Source organism: Erithacus rubecula, assembly GCF_903797595.1.
Source record: "Erithacus rubecula genome assembly, chromosome: 19".
Taxonomy (NCBI): domain Eukaryota; kingdom Metazoa; phylum Chordata; class Aves; order Passeriformes; family Muscicapidae; genus Erithacus; species Erithacus rubecula.
The window spans coordinates 3,750,846-3,770,823 of NC_136671.1; the positions used below are offsets into that span (position 1 = coordinate 3,750,846).

At 55.0% G+C, this 19,978-nt stretch overlaps 1 protein-coding gene across 1 annotated transcript in view; it reads right to left on the minus strand.

The window, feature by feature from the left end:
• SRRM4 (serine/arginine repetitive matrix 4) overlaps window positions 1–16,572 on the minus strand; it is a 41,275-nt gene extending 24,703 nt beyond the window's left edge. The window contains exon 1 of the mRNA XM_079322344.1: window positions 16,334–16,572. Coding sequence (XP_079178470.1) covers window positions 16,334–16,464 — 131 coding nt within the window. The 5' untranslated portion in view covers window positions 16,465–16,572. The remainder of the gene's footprint in view (window positions 1–16,333) is intronic.
• Window positions 16,573–19,978: the final 3,406 nt, after the last annotated feature.

Consider the following 19,978-nt stretch of genomic DNA (forward strand, 5'->3'; position numbering starts at 1 on the left):
ATATATATATATATATATATATATATATATATATATATATATATATATATAACATTTTCTTATTGTTTTTTGTGTCTTTCATGACTGATACAAAAGTGATGCAGTTTGGTGTGAATGATCTCTGTGGTCTCAAAGGAGGGATTATCACACCTTCCCTGCTGCTTGTGCCTGCAGCAGAAAAGAAAAAGCCTCTGTGGGTGTTTTTGCTGGAGCTGGCCCAGGGAGAGCAGCAGGGATGCTCAGCAGGATGCTGCTGGGAGTACAGGACTCACTCAGCCCAGGGGATGTGCCAGAGGAGGAAGGAAGAAGAGGAGGCAGTAGGGATGCCCTGCTGGGGATAGCACTGCTCCAGCACTCCTAGTGAGGAGCACAGCCTCTCTCCCCAGTGTGCTGCTTGCACATTTGTCCCCAAGGATGCTCTCCTGGCCACAGGCAGACAGATCAGGACAAGGCAGCTGCCCACTCACCCACCTGCCCTCCAAGCTTCTCCATTTCCACTTGGCAATTCGATCACTTGCACTGGCTTTTCTTTTTCCTTTCCTTCTCCCATGCAGAAATCCAGCCTATCCATCAGACTGCTCCTGATGGAGGCCCCCCAGCAGGGCACCTCTGGACTGCCTGCCACCCACTCAGTGCAGAACATGCCCCATGCAACCACCCACCACAGTTGGCTCATCCTGTCCCTTCTCATCCCAGCAACCTCTGGTCCAGAAGGAGTTTTTTTGGCTCATGGCAATTTTTGACAGTGCTGCAGTGGCTGGAAGAGAAGGCACATAGAGCCCCCCCCAGCACAAGCCTCTCACAGCCCAGCCTGCCCACCTCCACATTGTGGAGTCAGATTTGGGCTCTCACATGTATTCCCTCTCTAATAGAATGTGTTGGCAGCAGAGGGAAATGATCAATTGCCTATCCTAATACAAATGATGCAGGAAAGGTCACTGGTGGGAAGAAACCCAAATATTCCTTATTTGAAGGTGGATGAAACCACCATAAACCACTATGGCCACATGGAGGAGAAGGGATGGGTGGCTCTTTGCTGCTGGCAGTGCCCTGAGGCCAACCAGAGGAAAGGATGTCACCCCCAGTTTGTGGGGATACCACAGAGTCTGTGCCCTTGCCCACAGACAGACCCTGGCACTGTCCACAGAGGGCAGGACAAAGGCAGGGAGCAAACTCCCCAACCATGCCCATCCATGCTGCATGCCATGGCCCAATGCCATCTCATCAGGCCGTGACATGTGGCACTTGGTGACACACACTGCACGGGGAGCTGAGCCCAGCGACACCCGTCCCCCCTGGCTATGCAGTGACAGCACTCAGGGCAGCTTTGCTGTGCACTTGACATTCCCTGGGTGCTGCCATCCCAGGCCTCTGCCCTCCCTGCCCACAGGCTCCCATGTCCCAGCCCAGCTGCCCTGGCCCTGCAGCGGTCTCCTGCCACAAACCTTCCATCAATCAGCCTTTTCCCCGCAGTAACTCATCTCAGGAGGAGACAAAGCAGGAAGATTGTCTCCCCAGTGACCTTTCAGCTGCCAGACTGTGGCACCAGACCATCTCCCCACTCAGCCACGTTGTCCCTCACCTCTGCAGGATGGACCCCAGCAGCTCCAGCCATCGGTGGCCTTGTGCAGCCCCTGTGCCCTTCCCAGCTGTCCTGCAAGCAGAAGTGTAAGCAAACTGGGTCTGGATGTTAACCAAGCAGTTCTGGGGGTTTTATATCCTTTATTTTCCTTTGCATGTGCAGCTGGGTTGGGTGCTGGATGTACAAGCACTTCAGAGGCCTGGGCACTGAGTGCACTTGACAGACCTGCACTAGCAGCACTTCCAAGGTCAGAGGATTTGGGATAGCCAATACAGAAACTTTACTACATTCCCTGCTTCAGCCCTGCCTGGCTTCACATTCCCATCATCTCTACAGCCCTCCGTGGAAAGGCAGGAGCAGCTTCAGCCAGCCAAAACCCCCAAATGAACAAGGTTAAAACATCTCTGATGAGCCTAAAAGCTGTGAATGTTTCACTGACATTAAACGATGAAGGATGGAATCCTTGCCTGGAACTGGGAACATCAGGACATGGGCATCCTGAGGGGAGGCTGGAGAAATTCCTCTGCCTGCTGCTTGCACCAGGAATGTTCTCCCACTTCTCCTGAGTAACATGCAAAAAGTGCATGGACAGGTGACAGAATATCTCATCTCTCCTTTCCTCACCTGGAGGTTTTGGAGGTCAAGAGAGGGAGTGATGGGTCAGGATCCCCGCTCTCCCACACCCCTGCACTCTCTGTCACAGTCACATCACTTGTGCTTCTGCCCTGGGCTCTGGTGAGGGTGATCTGAGCTGCTCAAAGTGTTTCTAAAATCCACCCTTTGGGCTGAGAAGCCTTTTGGCACCGGCAAATGAGCCTGTGATTTTCTCTCTCAATCTCTGGCTTTGCTTATCTGATTGAAAAAGAAAATGGTCAAACCATTCCCTTGTCCCCCGAGAAGGAGGGGACAGAAAAGAGTGTTGTAAAGACATTTCCCAGCAAAAACTCCAGCAGATGTGTTTATGTAAAGCTCTTTGAAATAGGCACTAAAAATACCTCTTCAAAATTAGGAGATGAGGAATATTGTGAGTGCTTCCCACAAGCACACCACACACACACAAACACCCATGGCAGGTTCTTTGCCCACCTCATTCAACCCGTTATTACTAGTGCAGCAGGAGCCCTGCGGTTTGTTATTGAAAATTATAATAGCAAATCACTGAGATACTTTCCTTGATTACACAGACTCCAAGCCAGTTCAATTTTAATCTTCTCCCTGCTATTTTTTTCTGTGCATCAGCAGAGGCACCAGCTGCAGAAAGGCACGTGGGTTTCTTGAGGCAGTTCAAACACAGAGGAGAAACACAATTCTGTACTATACATTTTTCATCAAATTTTTTGCCAGTCGTGACTCTGCTCCCTCTCCTGGGAACCCTGTGTCCTGGCACAAGCCCGGATGCGGCTCCTTTTCCTCCTTGCACTCCAACAAGGTTTAACGACCACTCTCAGCACATCCCGGGCCAAAAAAGCAGCTTGGCTCTTTCTTTTGCAGCATTTGATTTACTATGCATGGTTGGATCAGAACAGAGGAGCTTCCCTGCTGGAAGAGGCCCCGGTGGCGGGGCAGGATCGGTGCCAGATGCTCCGGGGGATGCTGAGAGGTGGCAGCCCACGGGGAGGGCTCTGTCCCGGGCACCAGCTGGCAGCAGCGGCGGCTCCTGCTGTGCAGCACGGGATGGACAGAGAGGAGGGGAAACTGCACGGGAGAAAGCGATGCCTCCGTGAATCACCTTCTCAGGCACGAGGGTGAGCACAGCCTCTCCCTGCTCCCCGGGCTGATGGGCACCTGGTGCCCATCCCGTCCCCCTTCCTTCCTTCCTTCCTTCCTTGCGGTGCTCGGTGTCCCTTTCCCTCGCTGCCAGCGGCTCAGGATGGCTCTGCTGAACTGCCTGCCAGCGACAACAGCGAGAAACCTGAGGGATATGGCACATGGTCACATTGTTTCTAAAGAAAACCTGGCCCGCTGCCCCATCTCGAATGGTTCCTACGGCATCTTGCGCCTCCCACGCTGCCGGCTCTGCGGTCCCTGCGGAGCTTCCTGCCCGTCAGCACCTGCACACTGCCGGCCAGGCTTGCTCTCAGGGGGACAACCCGGTGCCTTTCCTGTCCTCAAATCCCCCTCTTTAGACAAACACTCTGCGCGTTCCCAGGCTGTACAGGCGCTAGTTTTCTCCTCCATCAGGAAATATGATGAGAGGAGCTTTGGCTGTTTCAGACACCAGTGCTGACATGGCCGTGCTGCCCCATGGCAATCTGGCACATCCCTGATCCATGTTTTGGGGGTCCCCGGGCTCTCTGGGTGACCCAGAGAGCTTATGCCAAACCCCACCCCAGCCCCATAGTCACTTTGCTCGCAGCTGGCCTCAGGCAGCACTCCTGGATCCTTTCCTTGTCATCACCCCCAGGCAGCCTAGAGCAACTATAAAGGGGTGAGCTGACAGCCAGGCGTGGGGGCAACCTGAAACAGCCCTTGCAGAGCTTGTGATTAGGAAAAGTCTGGATCTGAGCTCGTGTTTCCTATTAAACACTTGCCCACAAGCAGCACAGGGCAAAACCAAGCTGGGGAAAGGTCAGGACCAAGGGGCTGGGAGGGAGCCCAGAGGCTGTGGTTGGGCACTTCCCAGCACAGCATGGGGAGCCAGAAGCTGAGGAGCATCAGTGGATGATGCTTAATGTTTTAGGAAGGGTTTAACAAAAAAAAAAAAAAAAAAAAAAAAAAGAAATGAACTCATGGATGTAATAGAAAATAAGTGCTTTGGCACTACCTGCAATATGGTCATGGTGGAGAGCACCTTCACACCCAAGGGGCTGCACAGTGCCAGCCTCTGCTCCAGGGACCATCAGGTGTGCCTGTTCCCCCCATTCTCCAAACCCCGGGCTACTTGGCATGGCAAACAGCAGTGAAATAGTGTATTTGCCAATAACAACTCGTTAAATTTTAATCAAATAGGGAATTGTAAGCATACAGTTACCCAGAGCTCCTGGGAGCACTGAGAGCTCACTTTAAAAATGAATTAGTAATTAGGCACTTTGGAAGCAGCAAGGAGAAGGCAGCTGGAGAAGATCTACTTGGAGCAGCAATGCTTTCTTTGCCACTCACATAAAGTTTTTTCTCCCCTCCCTTAATTTTCTTCCTTTGAATTGTCACTGGAAAAGGGGAGAACACACTGGAGGTCCCAACACTCAGGTAACTCCAAGAACACAACCTGTTCATGCAGCTGCCAGCTGTCTGCAGAGCTGCCCTGGAAATGCCTCTGGTTGAGTCTGCTGCCCCATCCATCCATCCATCCATCCATCCATCCATCCATCCATCCATCCATCCATCCAGGCTGGGGACAGGGACACTCAGGTATCTGTTCATAAACCAGCCCCTGAGCCACCCCATGTGCCAGAACACAGGCATGGTGCTCAGTAGCCTGTGGCTACAGAACAGTGATTCCCAAGGGCTCAGCTTGAAATGACTGCAACATTAAAAAATGCTCAATCCCCCAGGACATACTCAAGGGTGCAGTCAAATGGGTGTCCCCAAGCAAGGCATCACCTGCTGAGGAGGGGTTCCCTGGACATCCTTCTCTTTGGGACTTGTCTCCTGAACACCCAGCTCTCTGTGAAGTACAGGGCTGCACTGCCAGGGCCAGGAGGGCTCTGTGACACCGTGAGGAGCAGATGTCCCCATGCAGGGGAGTGTGGGCAGAAATTAGCTCCCGTGGAAAGGAATCACCCTGCAGATTTCTGCTACTGAGCAATGAGCCTGCAATGTTCCCAGCCCAGCAAGGGATGTGGAAAGTCTGCTTTAAACTCCACCCTCACTTGCTGACAGGGGCTCTTTGTGGCCAGAAGGGTCCTTTGCCTCCCTGTATGTGCAGTGACAGCTGAGACAAGCTTCATGGATAGGAGTATCTGGTTTGACTCCAATCCTCTTTCCCTGCAACACCCCCTGGTTCTGTGGGAAACACCTCAGTGGTCAGGCTGCCTGCCTGGGAAGGACTAGGAGGTTTTGAACAAAGGAGAGTTTCTGGAAGGGAAGACAAGGCATTTTCTCCTCCCACTGTACTCCAAGGAGGAAAAGGTTGGTATAGCTGTGCCATCCTTGCCACACAGAGGGCTGTGGGGTGCTTAGTGCTGTGTGGGAGTCAGAGCCAGAAACAAACCTCCTGTCTGCTCTCAAGTCTGCAACCATCCATACTACCCTGCAACTCTGGACATTGTTTTAAATCATCCCCAAAAAGAAAAGGGGGGATATTTGTTGGCTTGCTGCTTCCTACAGGGAAGATTTGGAAGAGGCAGGTGAGTCCCCGTGGCAGACCCTGCCAGGAGGTGCTGCAGAGAATCATTTCAGTTTCCATCCTATCCATCTTTAATTGGGTGTAATAATAATTTTATTGCTTGCTGGGATTTGTGAGGCTGAACTAATATTTGTAAAATGCTTTGCTATCCTCAGCTGAAAGGCAATCTAGAGTGGCAAAGCCCTGGTGTTATTCACATTTGGATAATCCAGAATTATTCATAAACAAAATCAAGATTATGCAAATATATTCATTAGTTCTCAGAATACCTCCAGGAGAAGAGAGGAATTAGTTTTGTTAACAATTATGTATTATGTAAGTGTGTGTCTAAGCACGCACAGCTCGGTGCTGGGGCACATTCGCCTGGGACTCACCCTGGGACCCCAGAGTGCTGGAGAACAAAGGTTTAGCCTGTAAAAAGCAACCACCTCAATTTTGGGATACCCTGATGCCCCACAGCAAATGACAGCACACAGCACAGATCCCTGTGCCGTGCCAGGGTCTCCCTTTTTGCTCTGCTGTCACCCCCAGTGTACCCTCTGCACCTTCACACACATCCCCCAGGTGAGCAGCATCACCTTCCCCCCAAACCAGCCTTTCCTACCCAAATGAGGGGTTTTACAGTACCTGCAGGGCCAAGAGGCTGTGGGTTTGGGATCTGGGGGCAGCCTCCTCACCCAGGGTCTGCCCTTTGTGCCCAGCACAAGCCCTCACACGATGCCAGCTTGTGCCCAGCCTGGCTTTCTGCAGTGTGTGACCGTCTATTTGGGATGTGCTGAGAAACAGGAGATAAAGGTGCAGTGAAAATACTGCATGGCTTAATTAATGCCACATGCCTTTCACTCTATAGGTTGTGTGGATGGTTAATTATTTTTATAAAGAAAATAATTAGTCCCAATCAAGGCAGAAGCTCTCCAGAATTACAGCTCATTAACTGCTCTCACATTTTTCTGTTCTATAAAAAGTCATGTGGTGCTGATGAAGATTATAGACCCTTGGAATCAGCATTAAATACAAATTCAGACAGTGTTACCATCCTATTACCATCAACTGCATCGACTTGGCTTCGGTAATTGCAGCTGGAGATGAAGGGCAGGGATTTCTGCTCCACACAATCTCTGGAAACAAGCGCCCTGCCCATCAGTTTGCCAGAAACAATGTGACACCAAGCCCTGACTTGGCTGAGTGCATCCCTGAGGAATGACAGCCACCAAGGAGAAAGGGGAAAGCTTGCTGGACATGTGAGGATGAGGAGTGCTCAGGGTTGGCTCAGTCCCTGGTTGCAGTGGGGCTGCTCCTGCACACAACAGGAAGCACCCTGAATCTGCCCTTGGCAAAGCCACCAGCCCAGGAAACGTCCAGGAAATTTCCAGTCCAGGAAATGCAGAGGGGACAACCTTTAAGCAGTGGGATTATCTTCATGGAACATGGGGAAAATAGGGCATGGGGGGATGCTCTTGCCAGGGATGGGGGAACATCTGCAAGCATCTCCCTCTGGGCCGTGCAGCCCAGGCACTGGTCCAGTTGTATTGAACGCTGCAGATCCTCGCTCAAAGCCTAATTGAAAGAAATCACAGCACATTAAAGGGAGTTCAGGTCAAATCAATACCACCATGGTGGGGAGGGTGAGAGGGGGGAGCAGGGCACTGGCTCAGTCCCAGTGCCAGCTCTGCAGGCAGGGCACAGCCTGTGTCCAGGGGCTCCACTGCTTTTCCACCACGGGAAGGTGAGGTGAGACCTGCTGTCCTCTGCTCCATGCAGTACAAACCTGGCAGCAATGCCAGCCGAGGGTTGGATGTGGCAGCAGCAGTGGGGAGGGGGCAGGGGAGCCACAGGGGAGCCAATCTAAGGGGATTCCTTAGAATCCTGCTTTTCAGTTTCCATCAATCAGGGATGGATGTGCCCTGGGTGGCAGTCACAGCCCAGAGAGCTAGCAGCCAGCACTTTGGACCACAAACCTCCACTGCAAAATTAACCCACCCATCCCTGTGGCACAGCTCCTGTGTCCAGAGCCTCTGAGAATCTGAGCCCTTGTGGGGGAATGGGGAAATTTGGGCTCTGGGTGAAAAAAATAACTTGTGGTGAACTCCTGAGGCGATGGGGGAATAAGTACTGCCACAAGGCAGCACAAGTAGGAGTTAAACCTTCCACTGGCACATGCTGCCACTGCTGTGACTTTGGCTCTGCACCTGCAGGTGCAGAGATGCTCCACACTCACAGTGAGGGCAGGGACAGAGACAATGACCCCAGCAGTCTGGACTCACTAAAACATCCAAAACCACTCCAAAAATTATGAAGAGCATCCTTCACTGCCACTGGATCCTGACCCACATGTGGGAAATGTTTGGGAGAGCACAAAGATTGGTCCAACACGAGTCAACAGTTTCTCCAGCCACCAGACAGAACTGAGTCCCTGCATTTGGGGATGTCCAGGGATCCTAGAGGAGATGCAGCCAACATATCCTGTGTCCAGCAGAGCTCAGCCCCACACAGGGACTCCCAGGGGCCAGAGGAGGTCACCAGGAGACCAAGCTCATCCTCCATTAGGAGACACAGGGCCAGCTGACAGCCCGTGGGTTCCACAGCTCCCCAGCAGGTCAGGCTGAATTTCTGGGGTCCTACCACAGCTCCCTTTGTTCCTTCTCCCCTGGCAGTGCCCACCCTGACCCCCTGCACCTCCCTCTCCGTGGCCTTATCCTCCTGCCCCTCTGCTCCACTGGCCCTGCACTGTCACCCTCTGACCCAGTCAAGATATGGCTGATGGGCAGACAAAGGCAGGGATGGGGTGGGTGCTGAGGGATAACCATGGAGACTGCCCCACACACAGGGAAGGGCAGGTGACACATTTTTGTTTTGTTTTGTTGCTTTGGGGTTTCATTGTCTATAAGTTGCCAGTCTTGGAATTTTCTGGAGAATAAACCCCCCATTCCTTCAAAGAAGTGCTGAAGCCAGTTGTGTTGCTTGTCCCCACCATAACAATCCTGACCAGGCTCTGATCAGAGCAGGGGGTTTGAAGAGGGCAAATGCTCTACAAGCAATAAGTTCTCTGAACTAAAGCAGTCTTAGGGGTAGATCTGCCCAAATCCCAACTGCCACAGCCATGCCCTGGCACAGCAGGGTTGTCCCACTAGCTGCAGCTGATGGAGCTGTGGAGAATAAGTTCTGTTATATTTACATGCCCCTATAGATTGGTGTCACACTTGCACAGCTTTGGAGGGCAGGGGATTGTACAGCATTCCAGCTGACCCACAGATTAATGCAGCAGGAGCTCTTTAACTGTGAAATCTCTCTTAATGCAAAAATATTTCTCTTGCTGGGCAGTAGCTAATTCTTCATCCTGATGGTAATGTAGCTCAAATCCCAGCTTCCTGCCCCACTCTGTTCCAGTCACCCTCCAACACACGTGGGCACAGAGATAAATTCAATACAACCAGCCCATTGCCAAAGTGCCATCAAATTCTAGTGGGATGATGGTTGCTGGAATTTGATGTTAGTGGCAGTGAAGACCCATTTTCTCATCACTGCCTCCGGGTCTCAGAGCATTTCAGCCACCCTGAGGGCTATGAGATGGGCACCTGACCCAGGCCTGGAACCCAGCAGCAGAAAATCCCCACAGCCCATACCTCCCAAGGAGTAGAGAGAAGAGCAGCCCCACAGGCAGCAGGACCCTGCCCACAGTGTCCCCTCAGCCCACTCAGGGGTGAATGAGGAGATGCCCCTGGCTGGGACTGGGCAGCCGCTGCTTCTTCTTCCATTAATGACAAGATATAAATTAAACATGGAGAGTTAAACGGGTCACAGGTGGAGCCCCAGCCTTGCTGCCTCCAGACCAGGGGCTCATCTCAGCCTGCCTCAAACACCAGTGCAGTTTTTATTAGTTTTTTGCCACTTGCAGTATTTTTTGTAAGCCCTTCCTGCAGTCCCCGCTGCGCTGGCAGGGAAAGCGTTCCCGCCGCGTGCGAAAGAAACGCTATTTTTAAACTGCCCGTGTTTGTCAGCGCTTTCAGCTCAAGTGGCTGATGGAGAAGCCAGTTTTGCAGCACCCGGTGTCCCGCAGAGGGTCCTGTGGCCTTTGGCAGGAGATGGTGGCACAGACCTGGGCACTGTGCTGGCCACGCTGCTGGGGGTGGTGGCCCAGCCAGCACGTGCCACATCCACACCTCAGCCCATTCTGGATGCTGTGCTGCTGGGACCCACCACTCCCACAACCTCTGTGCCTCTGAAAACACCTATGAAATCATCAAGCAAGGCTGCAAACACAAGCTGGCTCCCAGGATTTGGCCTTTCTCCTGCCCTTTGCTGGCAATGCCAAAGGGCTTCAATCCAAGCAACAAACCCAAGGATTTGGGGCCAGAGGAGGACCCAAGGGGGTGGGAGCTGTGTGTGGGTCACAGGGAAGAACTGTGGGTCACAGCAGACCCACAGCAGTCTCAGAACAGCAGAGAGCCCCTGGGGGCTCATGCCAGAGCAGAGGCTGTGGCAAAACCCCTGGCATCCTCTGCAGATCAAACACTAGTGGGATTTTCTGGCCCAGGTCAGACTTTGCTGTGATGAAGAGGTTTCAGTGCCCACAGGGAAAAAAAAAAAAAAAAAAAAAAAAAAAAAAAAGGAGAGAAAAGGAAAGGGTGGTCATGCACGAAATTATTTCATTTCAGTGACGTGGGAGTTGCATTTGATAAGTCCAGCTTATAGAGAAATGGAGGGACAGAAAAGTACAGCCACCAGCCATGGAGATGTGGGAATGGGGCTGAGCAGAGGAGGCCAGGGAACCCTCCCAAGCCCAGAGAGCCTGGTGAGAGAGGGGACCCACACACAGTGGGAGTGGGATCTGCAGAGTCCCTTTCTGGGGTCAAGCTGCAGCAGAACAGGCTGTCCCAGATGATGGGGGCAGGATGGTGACAGCAAGGAGACACGAGCAGCCACAGGACCTGGCGCTGGGCAGAAGCTCCTTAGCAATCCCTGTCATCAAGGTCATCACTGCTATTTATTATTTAGGGCCTCAGAGCCCTAAATATTCATTAGCAGGACTTTGCGGGAGGGGTGTGAACACGTGCATGGGGTTCAAGTGTCCTGCTCTCCTGCCTCTCCAGGGATGAGATAAAAGCAGGGATGGGAACTGGCTGGAGCTGGTGCTGCTACCTGAGCCAGGCAAGAGCTTAAATTGTCATATTTCACCCTAGCCTGGTTCTCTATACTCCATCAAACAGCCTCATGCGAGTGCTGGGATGCTGCTGAGCCAGGGAGGGGACCCCATGGCCAGAACAGCCCCCCGAGATGCCAGACTCCACCAGTGGTACCCCCACAAACCCAGCACCCCCAGCATCTGCAAACATGGGGCTGCCTGACAGCCAGGGCAGTGTCTTCAGTGGGTTTGTTCAAGGGTGAAATCAAATATTTCTACAAAACCATCCTCCAGCCAGCCAGTGGAACTGTCCTCCCTTTGCTTCCTTCCACCTGATTTCATCCCTTATCTGAAGAGATCAGACACGGTGCTTCCCTTGGCACAGCGTGGACACCGCAGGCTCCCCCTTGGCCAGAGGTGGGGCAGCAGCAAATCCCGGATTTAGGGAGATGCTCACCCCGTGTTTCCTCAGCAGCTGCTGTGGCCCTTCACTCTCAGCACCAGGGCCAGGTTGTGCCTGTCTTCTTGCTGGCGAGCAGGGAGCTGGAGCCATGATTTGGGCCCCAAGCAGAGCTCAGCAAAGTCCTCGAATGGACTTTCACAGGTCAGAAATGACCTGTCCCCAAAATCACAGCGTTCCCCAGCAGGGTGACAGTGCCGGCATCAGCCCAGAGGAGAGGCAGATGGACAGGGCCAGGGAAAGAAGAAGGATGAGGATGATGAAGGCTCTGCGAGCAGCAGGGAGCGCGTCCTGCGGGCATTCCCAGCTCTTCCCCTCACTCAGCTGCCCCCAGCCTCCCGGCAATTCCCGAGCTGCCTAATTAGCTCTCCCTGCTCCCAGCGCCGTCCAGCTGGAGCCGGAGGGCAGGGGCAGACAAAAGCCTCGCTATTGACAGCCCCTCCGAGGAAGGGGCTTTTCTTCTCCCCCTCGCTTTTCTTTTCAGGCCCCTCTCCCCCCTCTTGGGCCGGGGCCACGGGCTCATTAGCACTTGGGCTCGTTGGGATGGAGGCAGCAGATGGCAGCCAGGCGGCTGCCGGCCCCTCTTCCCGCGGAGCAGATGCCCGGCCAACAAGGGGGAGGATTAACGGGAGTGGGGCCATCCGCACGGCAGGGCTGCCAGCGGGGGCTTCCTCCCCGGCAGCACACCCAGCCCTGCCCAGGGGCTGCCAGCCCGGGATTCCCACCCTGAAGCACACCCAGCCCTGCCCAGGGGCTGCCAGCCCGGGATTCCCACCCTGAAGCACACCCAGCCCTGCCCAGGGGCTGCCAGCCCGCCGGGCTCGCGGGTGCCAAAAGGTGTCTTGGGAAGTCAGAGGCTGGGATGGCCAAAAGTCACTGCAAAGGGCACAGGAGAACCGCAGCTGCTTTCTGCACTCGCTGGGGTGACCTCCGACACTGCAGTGCCGTGGCTGCTCCTGCCATGTCCCAGTGCAGCAGGGACACGTCACCCTTGTCCCAGCACGCCTGCAGCAGCACCCAGACTGCTCTCCAAGCTCACCCGCAGTGGCAAACTACGGCTTAATCCCACTTCAGCAGCACATCCCTCCCCCTCCGTGCACGGTGCATCCCGGGGGATCAAGGGTTAAAGCACAAATCCCCAGCGCTGCCCTGATGTGACCCACTTAGACCATCTGGCAGGGAGGGATGCAGGAGCTGCTCACTCGGCATCACCGGCTGCCCCAGGAGCTGACACCAGCACACACAGGCCCCAGCCCAGAGTGCCCAAAGTGGATTTTGGCTGGGTTTCTGGGGGCAGGGCAGCTCATGCCGACAGCACTGTGGCTGGCAGTGTGGCAGCAGAAAACTAAACCACTTCCAGAATCATCCCAGAAGCCAGCAGGCTCCCACCAGCTCCAGTTCCTGGGACACCCTGGAACATCTCCCGCCTGGATGTCCCCAGGTCCCGGTGCTGGTGCTGATGAAATTCTCAGCAGTGCTGGGAGAAGTCAGGATTCCAGGTGGGACAGGGCTCCCAGCCCCACTCTGTGGCTGAGGTCACAGCCAGGGAAGAGAGGCAGACAAAAGCCCAGCCCAGAGGGAGGTAAGCAGATGCTGCTCTGGGGCTGGGGCCAGAGTGTGGTGTTCACACCTGTCCCCAAAGGCTGGGCAGAGGCCGGTGCCACCTTAACACTGCAGAATTTAAAAGCATTTTCAGTTCACCAGAGCCAAAGCCCCATTCTCGTGTTCCAGTGGGAGAGACTGAGGTTTCCCTGTTTGGTGGAAGGGCTCAGGGCAGGGCTGGTGGTTCCTGTCGCTGACCCTATCCCTCCCCTGCACACTGGGCACAAAACCTCCTCAAATCCCACACTGGGATTTTGCACATGCTGGAGCAATTCCCCTGCAAAGGCAAGCTCTGGGTCAGCCCCAGCCTCCCCTCTCCACCCAGTCCTCACCCTCAGCTGAACAGCAAAGCCCCACCAGGCCCTGTGTGAGAAAAGGTTAATTGGAAAAGCCCCTTTTCCCATCAGCTTGGTTTTTCCTTTCACACTGCAAACTGGTCAATAATCCATTTACTTTGGCAGAGCTCTGCTCTGGGCACAAAGCTGTCTGGGGGGCTGGATTTCAGGGCCCCTCCAGCCCCAGCAGGAGGGAAGGTATTAATGTACTCTTTTGTTCCAGGATGAGCTATGGGCTTAGCAGAGCTTTAACCCTCCAAACCTCCAAGACAGCTTGATGGGAATTTAGATGGAAGAGGCTTTACCTGCAGAACCAGCAGGAAGTTAGTGGTGAGTGATGGGGCAAAGGAGAAAAAATACCTTTCTGTACAGGGAACCCCATTGCTGCCCCAAAATATATATGATTGAGCCCTTAGCTATTCTCGGGGCACCCTGTAGGGATGGCTTTGGGCTATGGACACACCATGCCACAGCTGAGCCTCTTGACCCTCCACAAGGGCACAGGAAAACTGTAAAACAATAAAAACTGATGGGGAGGTGGGCAGTGCTGGCCTAGAAACCACAGCAGTGTCTCCACTGCTGTGGGAAGCACGGGGCCGGATCCAGGGCAGAGCGTTTGCAGGGGACCAGCTGTCAAGTGTGGGAGAAAACAGGAATCCAGATGGTCATCTTAATATTTCATTTGGCTAACTGGTCTCCACATCTCCTCTCTGGCACCACAGTAATTTGCTCTTAAATTAGCCGGGAATATCGTCAGGGAGGAGAGGCTGATCCAAGCAGTGGCGCAGCAAAACCTTCCGGAAAAACAAACCCAGAGAGGAGCCAGGCACGGAAACCACTACGAGAGGAGCTGCTGCAAGCCTTGGGTCTGCTCTCTCCACAGATGGGGAGCAGGAGCCTGGCTCTGGCTATTGCTTCACTACAAGCCTAGTGCCAGCTTGGGGACATCACTGTGCAGCCCAGTGGGGACCTGCTGCAAAGCCCCGGGGGTGTGAGATTTGGCATGTCAGAGGTGTGATCCTGCCCAGACGGCAGCTCCGGGCTGCTGGCAGAGCCCTGTGGGATACACAGACCAAGAATAAGAGCTGGGAACCACAGCATCTCTGTGCCCTAGAGCCCCTGGGTGCCTGGGACAGGGTGAGCACAGCGAGTGCCCCGGGGCTGGCCCCGCTGAGCGCAGCTGTCACAGCGCAGGGAACATCCCGGGCGCGCCGGCAGCGCACACCGCGAGGGGACAAAAGGAGCCGGGCTCTGCTGATGGCCGGAGACAGCCCGCACCTGCCGATGCCGAGGTGCAAAGCCAAGCTGTGTGCCGAGAGCTCCCGAGTGTTTCACTCCCACCGGAGCTGTCACTACCGACAGCATGGAGAGGTGCACGCATCTGGGAACTTTTTAATAGATCTGCAAACATCCCGAGCCGCGGTGCTCAGCCCCACCGGGATGTGTGTGCAATCCAAATTGCTGGCTAGCCAGAGCCAGGCATCATTCCTGACACCCAGGTTGGCTGTATTTCCCCCCAAACCCGAATTTGTTGCCGTAGTACACCTCCAACTGCAAGATATTTAAGCTCCCTCAGGCACCTTCAGGCAGGAGTATGTGTGTAAGCCAGCCCTCAGCCCTTCAGGTACCAGCCATGCCTGATGCAGGGATGGAGAAAAACACGGTGGTTCCTCCAGAAAGGCTAAAGCCCTGCAACCACTGTCTGTGGAAACAAGAGTTGCCCTTCTCCATCGGAGACCAAAACCATGCTTTTCCCATTTTCTTACCCAGATTAACAGAAATCAGAGAGATTGGAGAAATTCCCGCTCAGCAGCTGGGCTGCAGAGGCAGGAGGGACCCCCACACTGCACAAGGGGCAGGACCCCCATCCCCACTGCTGCTGTGGCTCACAGCCTCCATTGGCACGGGAAGCATCCGAAATGGCTCATTCCAAAGGATCTCTCTCCTCCCTAGTACAGGCTGAGCCCCCAACACCCATCCTGCTGCAGACCAAGCCCTCTCCTCTACAGATGCAGCACCTCCACGGAACTTTGACTGGTTCCCCACACCAGCTGGGCAGAAGTCACCCGAGAAAAAACAGCAAAGAGAGAGGAGAGGCAGCAAAAGCGTCCTGTCTTTATAAAAGCAGCACAAACAGGATATTCTTAACAATCAGCAAAATAAAGCTGGTCTAATTTAGAGTGTGCATGGCTGTGAGGAAGCCACACGGACCTTTGCCAGTGTGACAGCCTGGTGGAGAGGCTCAAAGGTTACCTGCAGCCCCCTCGCCTCTTTTCACGGGTTTCTCTGTTGCTCAGCATCTGGTAAAACATTGATTTTCCTGGAGCAGGACAGGGCAGGTACTGGATGAGCAAAGTCAAGGCTGCTTGGCTGTGGGACGTGGGGGACCCCATCCCCAGAGCTGTCCCGCTCCATGGCAGTGACCAGGCTGCGTGCAGTGTGTGACCCTGGGGCCACCAGCCTCCCCTGGGTGACAAGGCAGGGTCCAGCCCTAGGGGGCTGCTTCCCTCTCCAGGCTTCACCTTCTCAGGGGTCCCAGGTGAAGGGCTGACACAGAGACAAGGCCGCCAGCAGGACACACAGCCCGGGGCTCTGCACCGCGGGGATGGAGGTGGTCACACTTTCCGCCATTGTCCCCTCCCCGTAGCCCAGCTAGTGCTTTGCAGACCCTCACCCGGCTTCCCTTAGGACCCAGACAGCTCCCAGGCTCCAAGCACCACCGAGCCAGAGTTTCCCAAACCTGCTGTGCTCTGGAACACAGCACTTGCCCAGGGAGGGGGCTCAGCCAGCCAGCATCCCCCAGCCTCAGGCGCGGGGAGGGTGCCCCAGCCACGAACTGCTGGTGGCAGGGAGACACACTCAGGACTCTATGGTGGGAAGGAGAACAGAGGTGAAGAAGGACTTGGGGTCTCCCAGAGCCCCCCTCCCTCGCCCCGGTAGCCCTTACCTGGGCAGCGGCTTGCGGGCGGTGATACTGGCCACGATGATGCTCTCGGGTCTCGGCGTGGCCACGGCTTTGAATGTGCCTCTCCAGAACTTCTCGAAGAGCTGCTTCTCGCCCTGCTGCACCCCGGCCATGGCCCCCAGACCCACGGGCACCCCCGGCCGGTCCCGCCGCTGTCCGCGGTGCTGAGCGCTACATCCCCCGCTCCGCTCCGCCCGGCCCGCAGCCCTGCCCGCTGCGGGGAGTGCGGCCGAGCCGCCCCCGCTCCCGTTTTGTGCCGGCGGGGCGGGCAGAGGGGCCGGACCCTCCCCGGCACCGCCCCCGCCGCAGCGGAGCCCGGAGCCCAGCCCAGCCCGGGGAGGGGGCGGCTCCGGGGCACCCGCTCGGCTCCTGCCCGCTCACCCCCTCCCGGCGGCTCCTGGGGGGCTTCCCCCCCCTCGCACCCCTGGGATCGTCCGTGCGCCATCCCCATCATCCCTCATCATTCCCCATCATTCCTCATCATTCCTCATCATCCGCTTCCAGCTCCCTGCTGGATCGGAGGCAGGCTGCGCTTTGCCCTTTGCGGGCACACACCCTCCAGGGCAGAGCGAGTCCCTGTCCCCCCGCAGAGGCTGCCAGTAGCCTTCATGTTTGTGCAGTCCCAGCCAGACACGAGTAAAGAAAAGGAGAGCCTGGAGCCACAGCTGAGGGAGAAAGCAGCAGGAGGCCGTAGAGACCACTTTGTAACTCGTCCATACCGAGACCCATATAGGACAGAGAATTTGAAATACAACCCCTTTTTTCCCCCACCTCTTTCCACCTCCCTTCCTGTTTAACTGGGAAGGGGCAGGGATGGAGCATGCTGTTTCTTGGCTCCAGTGCAGTGACAGGCTGGGAGTCCCACAGTGGGATCCCAATCAGCACAGAAAACGATTCCTCACCTTCCAGGGCAGGATTTGACCCGCCAGGACCGCGTGGGGAGGGAAGAAGAGCTGGGGCGGTGCGAGTGCAGCGCTGCGATTTCCCTCAGCCTCTGCGCTGAGTACAATAAAAACGTCTTTAGGAGAAAACGCTTCTTCTACCACATGCTTTGAAGCGCAAGTAGAAGCTGGTGACCTTGGATGAATGAGACTCTCTCTATTGTGCCTCAGAAACCCGCATGATACGTTTATGTAAGCGGCGGGGGGATAATGGAGCCAGGAACAATAGGCGGTGGGAGCCGGAGAAGGAGGAAAATCATGGGGAAACTTAATCGCTTCTTTGCGACAAATACAACATTAGCAGAAGGCTCGTTCTGGTGCCGCTGCTTGCCAACTCCTCCTTCCCTGCCCCGTTTTGCTTCCTCGCCCTCTCGGTGCCGCCGGCAGCCGGGGCCAGGAGCGCTGTCCCCGCTCCCGAGCCGCAGCAGCGCTGGCACACGGGCTGGGCTTTGTGCCGCGGGGCCACGGGAGCCAGGACAGGGCTGCTGGGGAAGCGGCAGCGGGGACAGCGGGCACGGATCCAGCTGGGCTTATAGCAACGCTGTCAGCTCTGCCAGACAATGCCTAAAAACCCGACAGGGAAGGACAGCGCTCCTGCAGAGATGCTCGCTGCGAGGCTGCTCCCCCCGGGAAAGACCGGCTCGGAGCCGCGGCTCTGTGCAAGTCCAGGGCACGCTGCACAGCCGTGGGCAAGAGGTGTCAGAGCGGGGATCCTCCAGGGACCCAAAAAGGGCAGAAGGAGCAGGAGACAGGGCTTGAGAGGGCTGTGAAAGCAGGCACACACAGCACACAGGCACCAGTGGCCCAGTGCTCTCCTGCAGTTGGAAACTGACAGGGACTGCTTTTCCTCTGGCCCTTCCAGTCATTTCTACAGAGCACAGGAACCTGTTTCCCTTCAGAGCACATTAAACTCAGTAAATAGAGATCAGGTGTAAGTGCACACACACACCCCAGTCTTGCTGTGACTTGGTGAATGGACCCTAAACGTGGGGTGAGGGTCAGGCAGGAGCCCCAACTCCCAGCTCAGCACTGTGAGCCCCAACCCTTCGCTGGTGCCTCAGTAACCACACACCCTGCAAGGCATCCCCATCCCCTGGGCATTGCAGGACGAGCCCAAGCACCCCCAGCTGCAACCAGCAGCACCCCAGGGCATTTCACCCCTTCCACCATTCATCCCAGAATGGCTCTAATCGCCCTAACACAAGTCCCAAATAAAAGGAATAATAAATGTTTGCACTATTAAATTAGCAGCACGGGTGGTGTGTGGGCAGGAGGAGGGCTGCGATCATTACAAGAGCCCTCTCTCCTGGCGTACCTTGTGGAGACATCAGTGAGCCAATTAAGCAATTGGCTCGGTTAACAGAGGCTCCCAGGAATAGACTTCCCTGCTACAGAATAACTGTGCAGTAATAAATTGTCTCATAAATAAACAGCCTGAGAAAGCATTACAAGATACCCAGAAAAGGCACTTTATCATAGGCAGAAAGGATGCTGTGCACTTTTGGTGTGTCTGTTAACCCGTGGCATTGGCAGCTCGTCTCTGCACTGGGGCTGGTGGCCCTGTGGGGGCTGTGGGACTGGTGCCATGGGGCTGGACATGGCCACAGCATCCCCAGAGCCCCCGGAGGTGCTGCCTGCCCTGTGGGACCACTGTTTGCCAGCAGCACAGAGCTCTCAGTTACTCACCCATGGGAGTGCCATAAATGCCAGCCTGGGTTGTTTACAGCTCCAGCTGCAACGTGGGGCCCTGCCAGGTTCAAATGTTTGCAATAAACTATAGCAGAGCGAGTGAATCCTGGGATGGGAACAGGGAAGCTGGGACTTAAAGGATAATGACACTTTTTCCTCTTAATCAGAACCTATTAATACTAGAAAATATAATAGTATAAAATAAAATAAAAATCACACAAAATATTAAGAATTTCTTCCTTAAAGAGCTCTTCTTTCATCATTTGGGTTTTTATTGAGTGATACAAAGGGCTTCCCCCCTGTGCACAGGGGACTGCAGACCAGGCTCTCCCCAAGGCTGCTGGCCCCCAGCCCTGCTTGCCACACCTGGTCCTGCAGCCCTACAACCCCTGTACCCCACAATTAAACACCCAGAACCCTCCTAACCCCCCCTCAGCATCCACACCCCCCTGGGAAATGTGAGAGGAACCCACCTGGCTCAGGGACAGAGAAACTCCAGCCATGCCTTCTCCTGCTTTTCCCTCTCCCACATTTAGAGGGCTCTGTGCCCTCATCCCCTCCATAACACAGGCTTTGATTTCGAGGGTAGAGAGAGAAGAGAGGGGTCCCTGCTCTGGTGAACATCCACTGTGGGCATTGGGCTGCTGTTGAGGACAAGCCCAGGGCCAAGGGAAGCAGGGATCAGCAGGAAGAAGCTGTGAGTGTGCAGAAGGTACCCCAAGGGAGGGAAAGGAGAAAATGTGTTTAGCTAGGATTAAGTTTTAATCTGTTCCCCCCTAGTAGAGAGAAGAAAGCTGGGCTTGTCCTGGAGCTGCACAAATATTTTTCTATAAATGTTGAGTGTTGTGGGTTTTTGTTTGCTTTTTTTTCTTATTTGGCTTGTACCTGGTGGGAAGAGCCAGAGCCTGGTTTTACTCAATCCACCCCATTCCCACCCTCACCCATTCCCCAGCCAAGCAGGTTTACTGTGAGGGCAGAAAGTCAGTAATTATCTCTG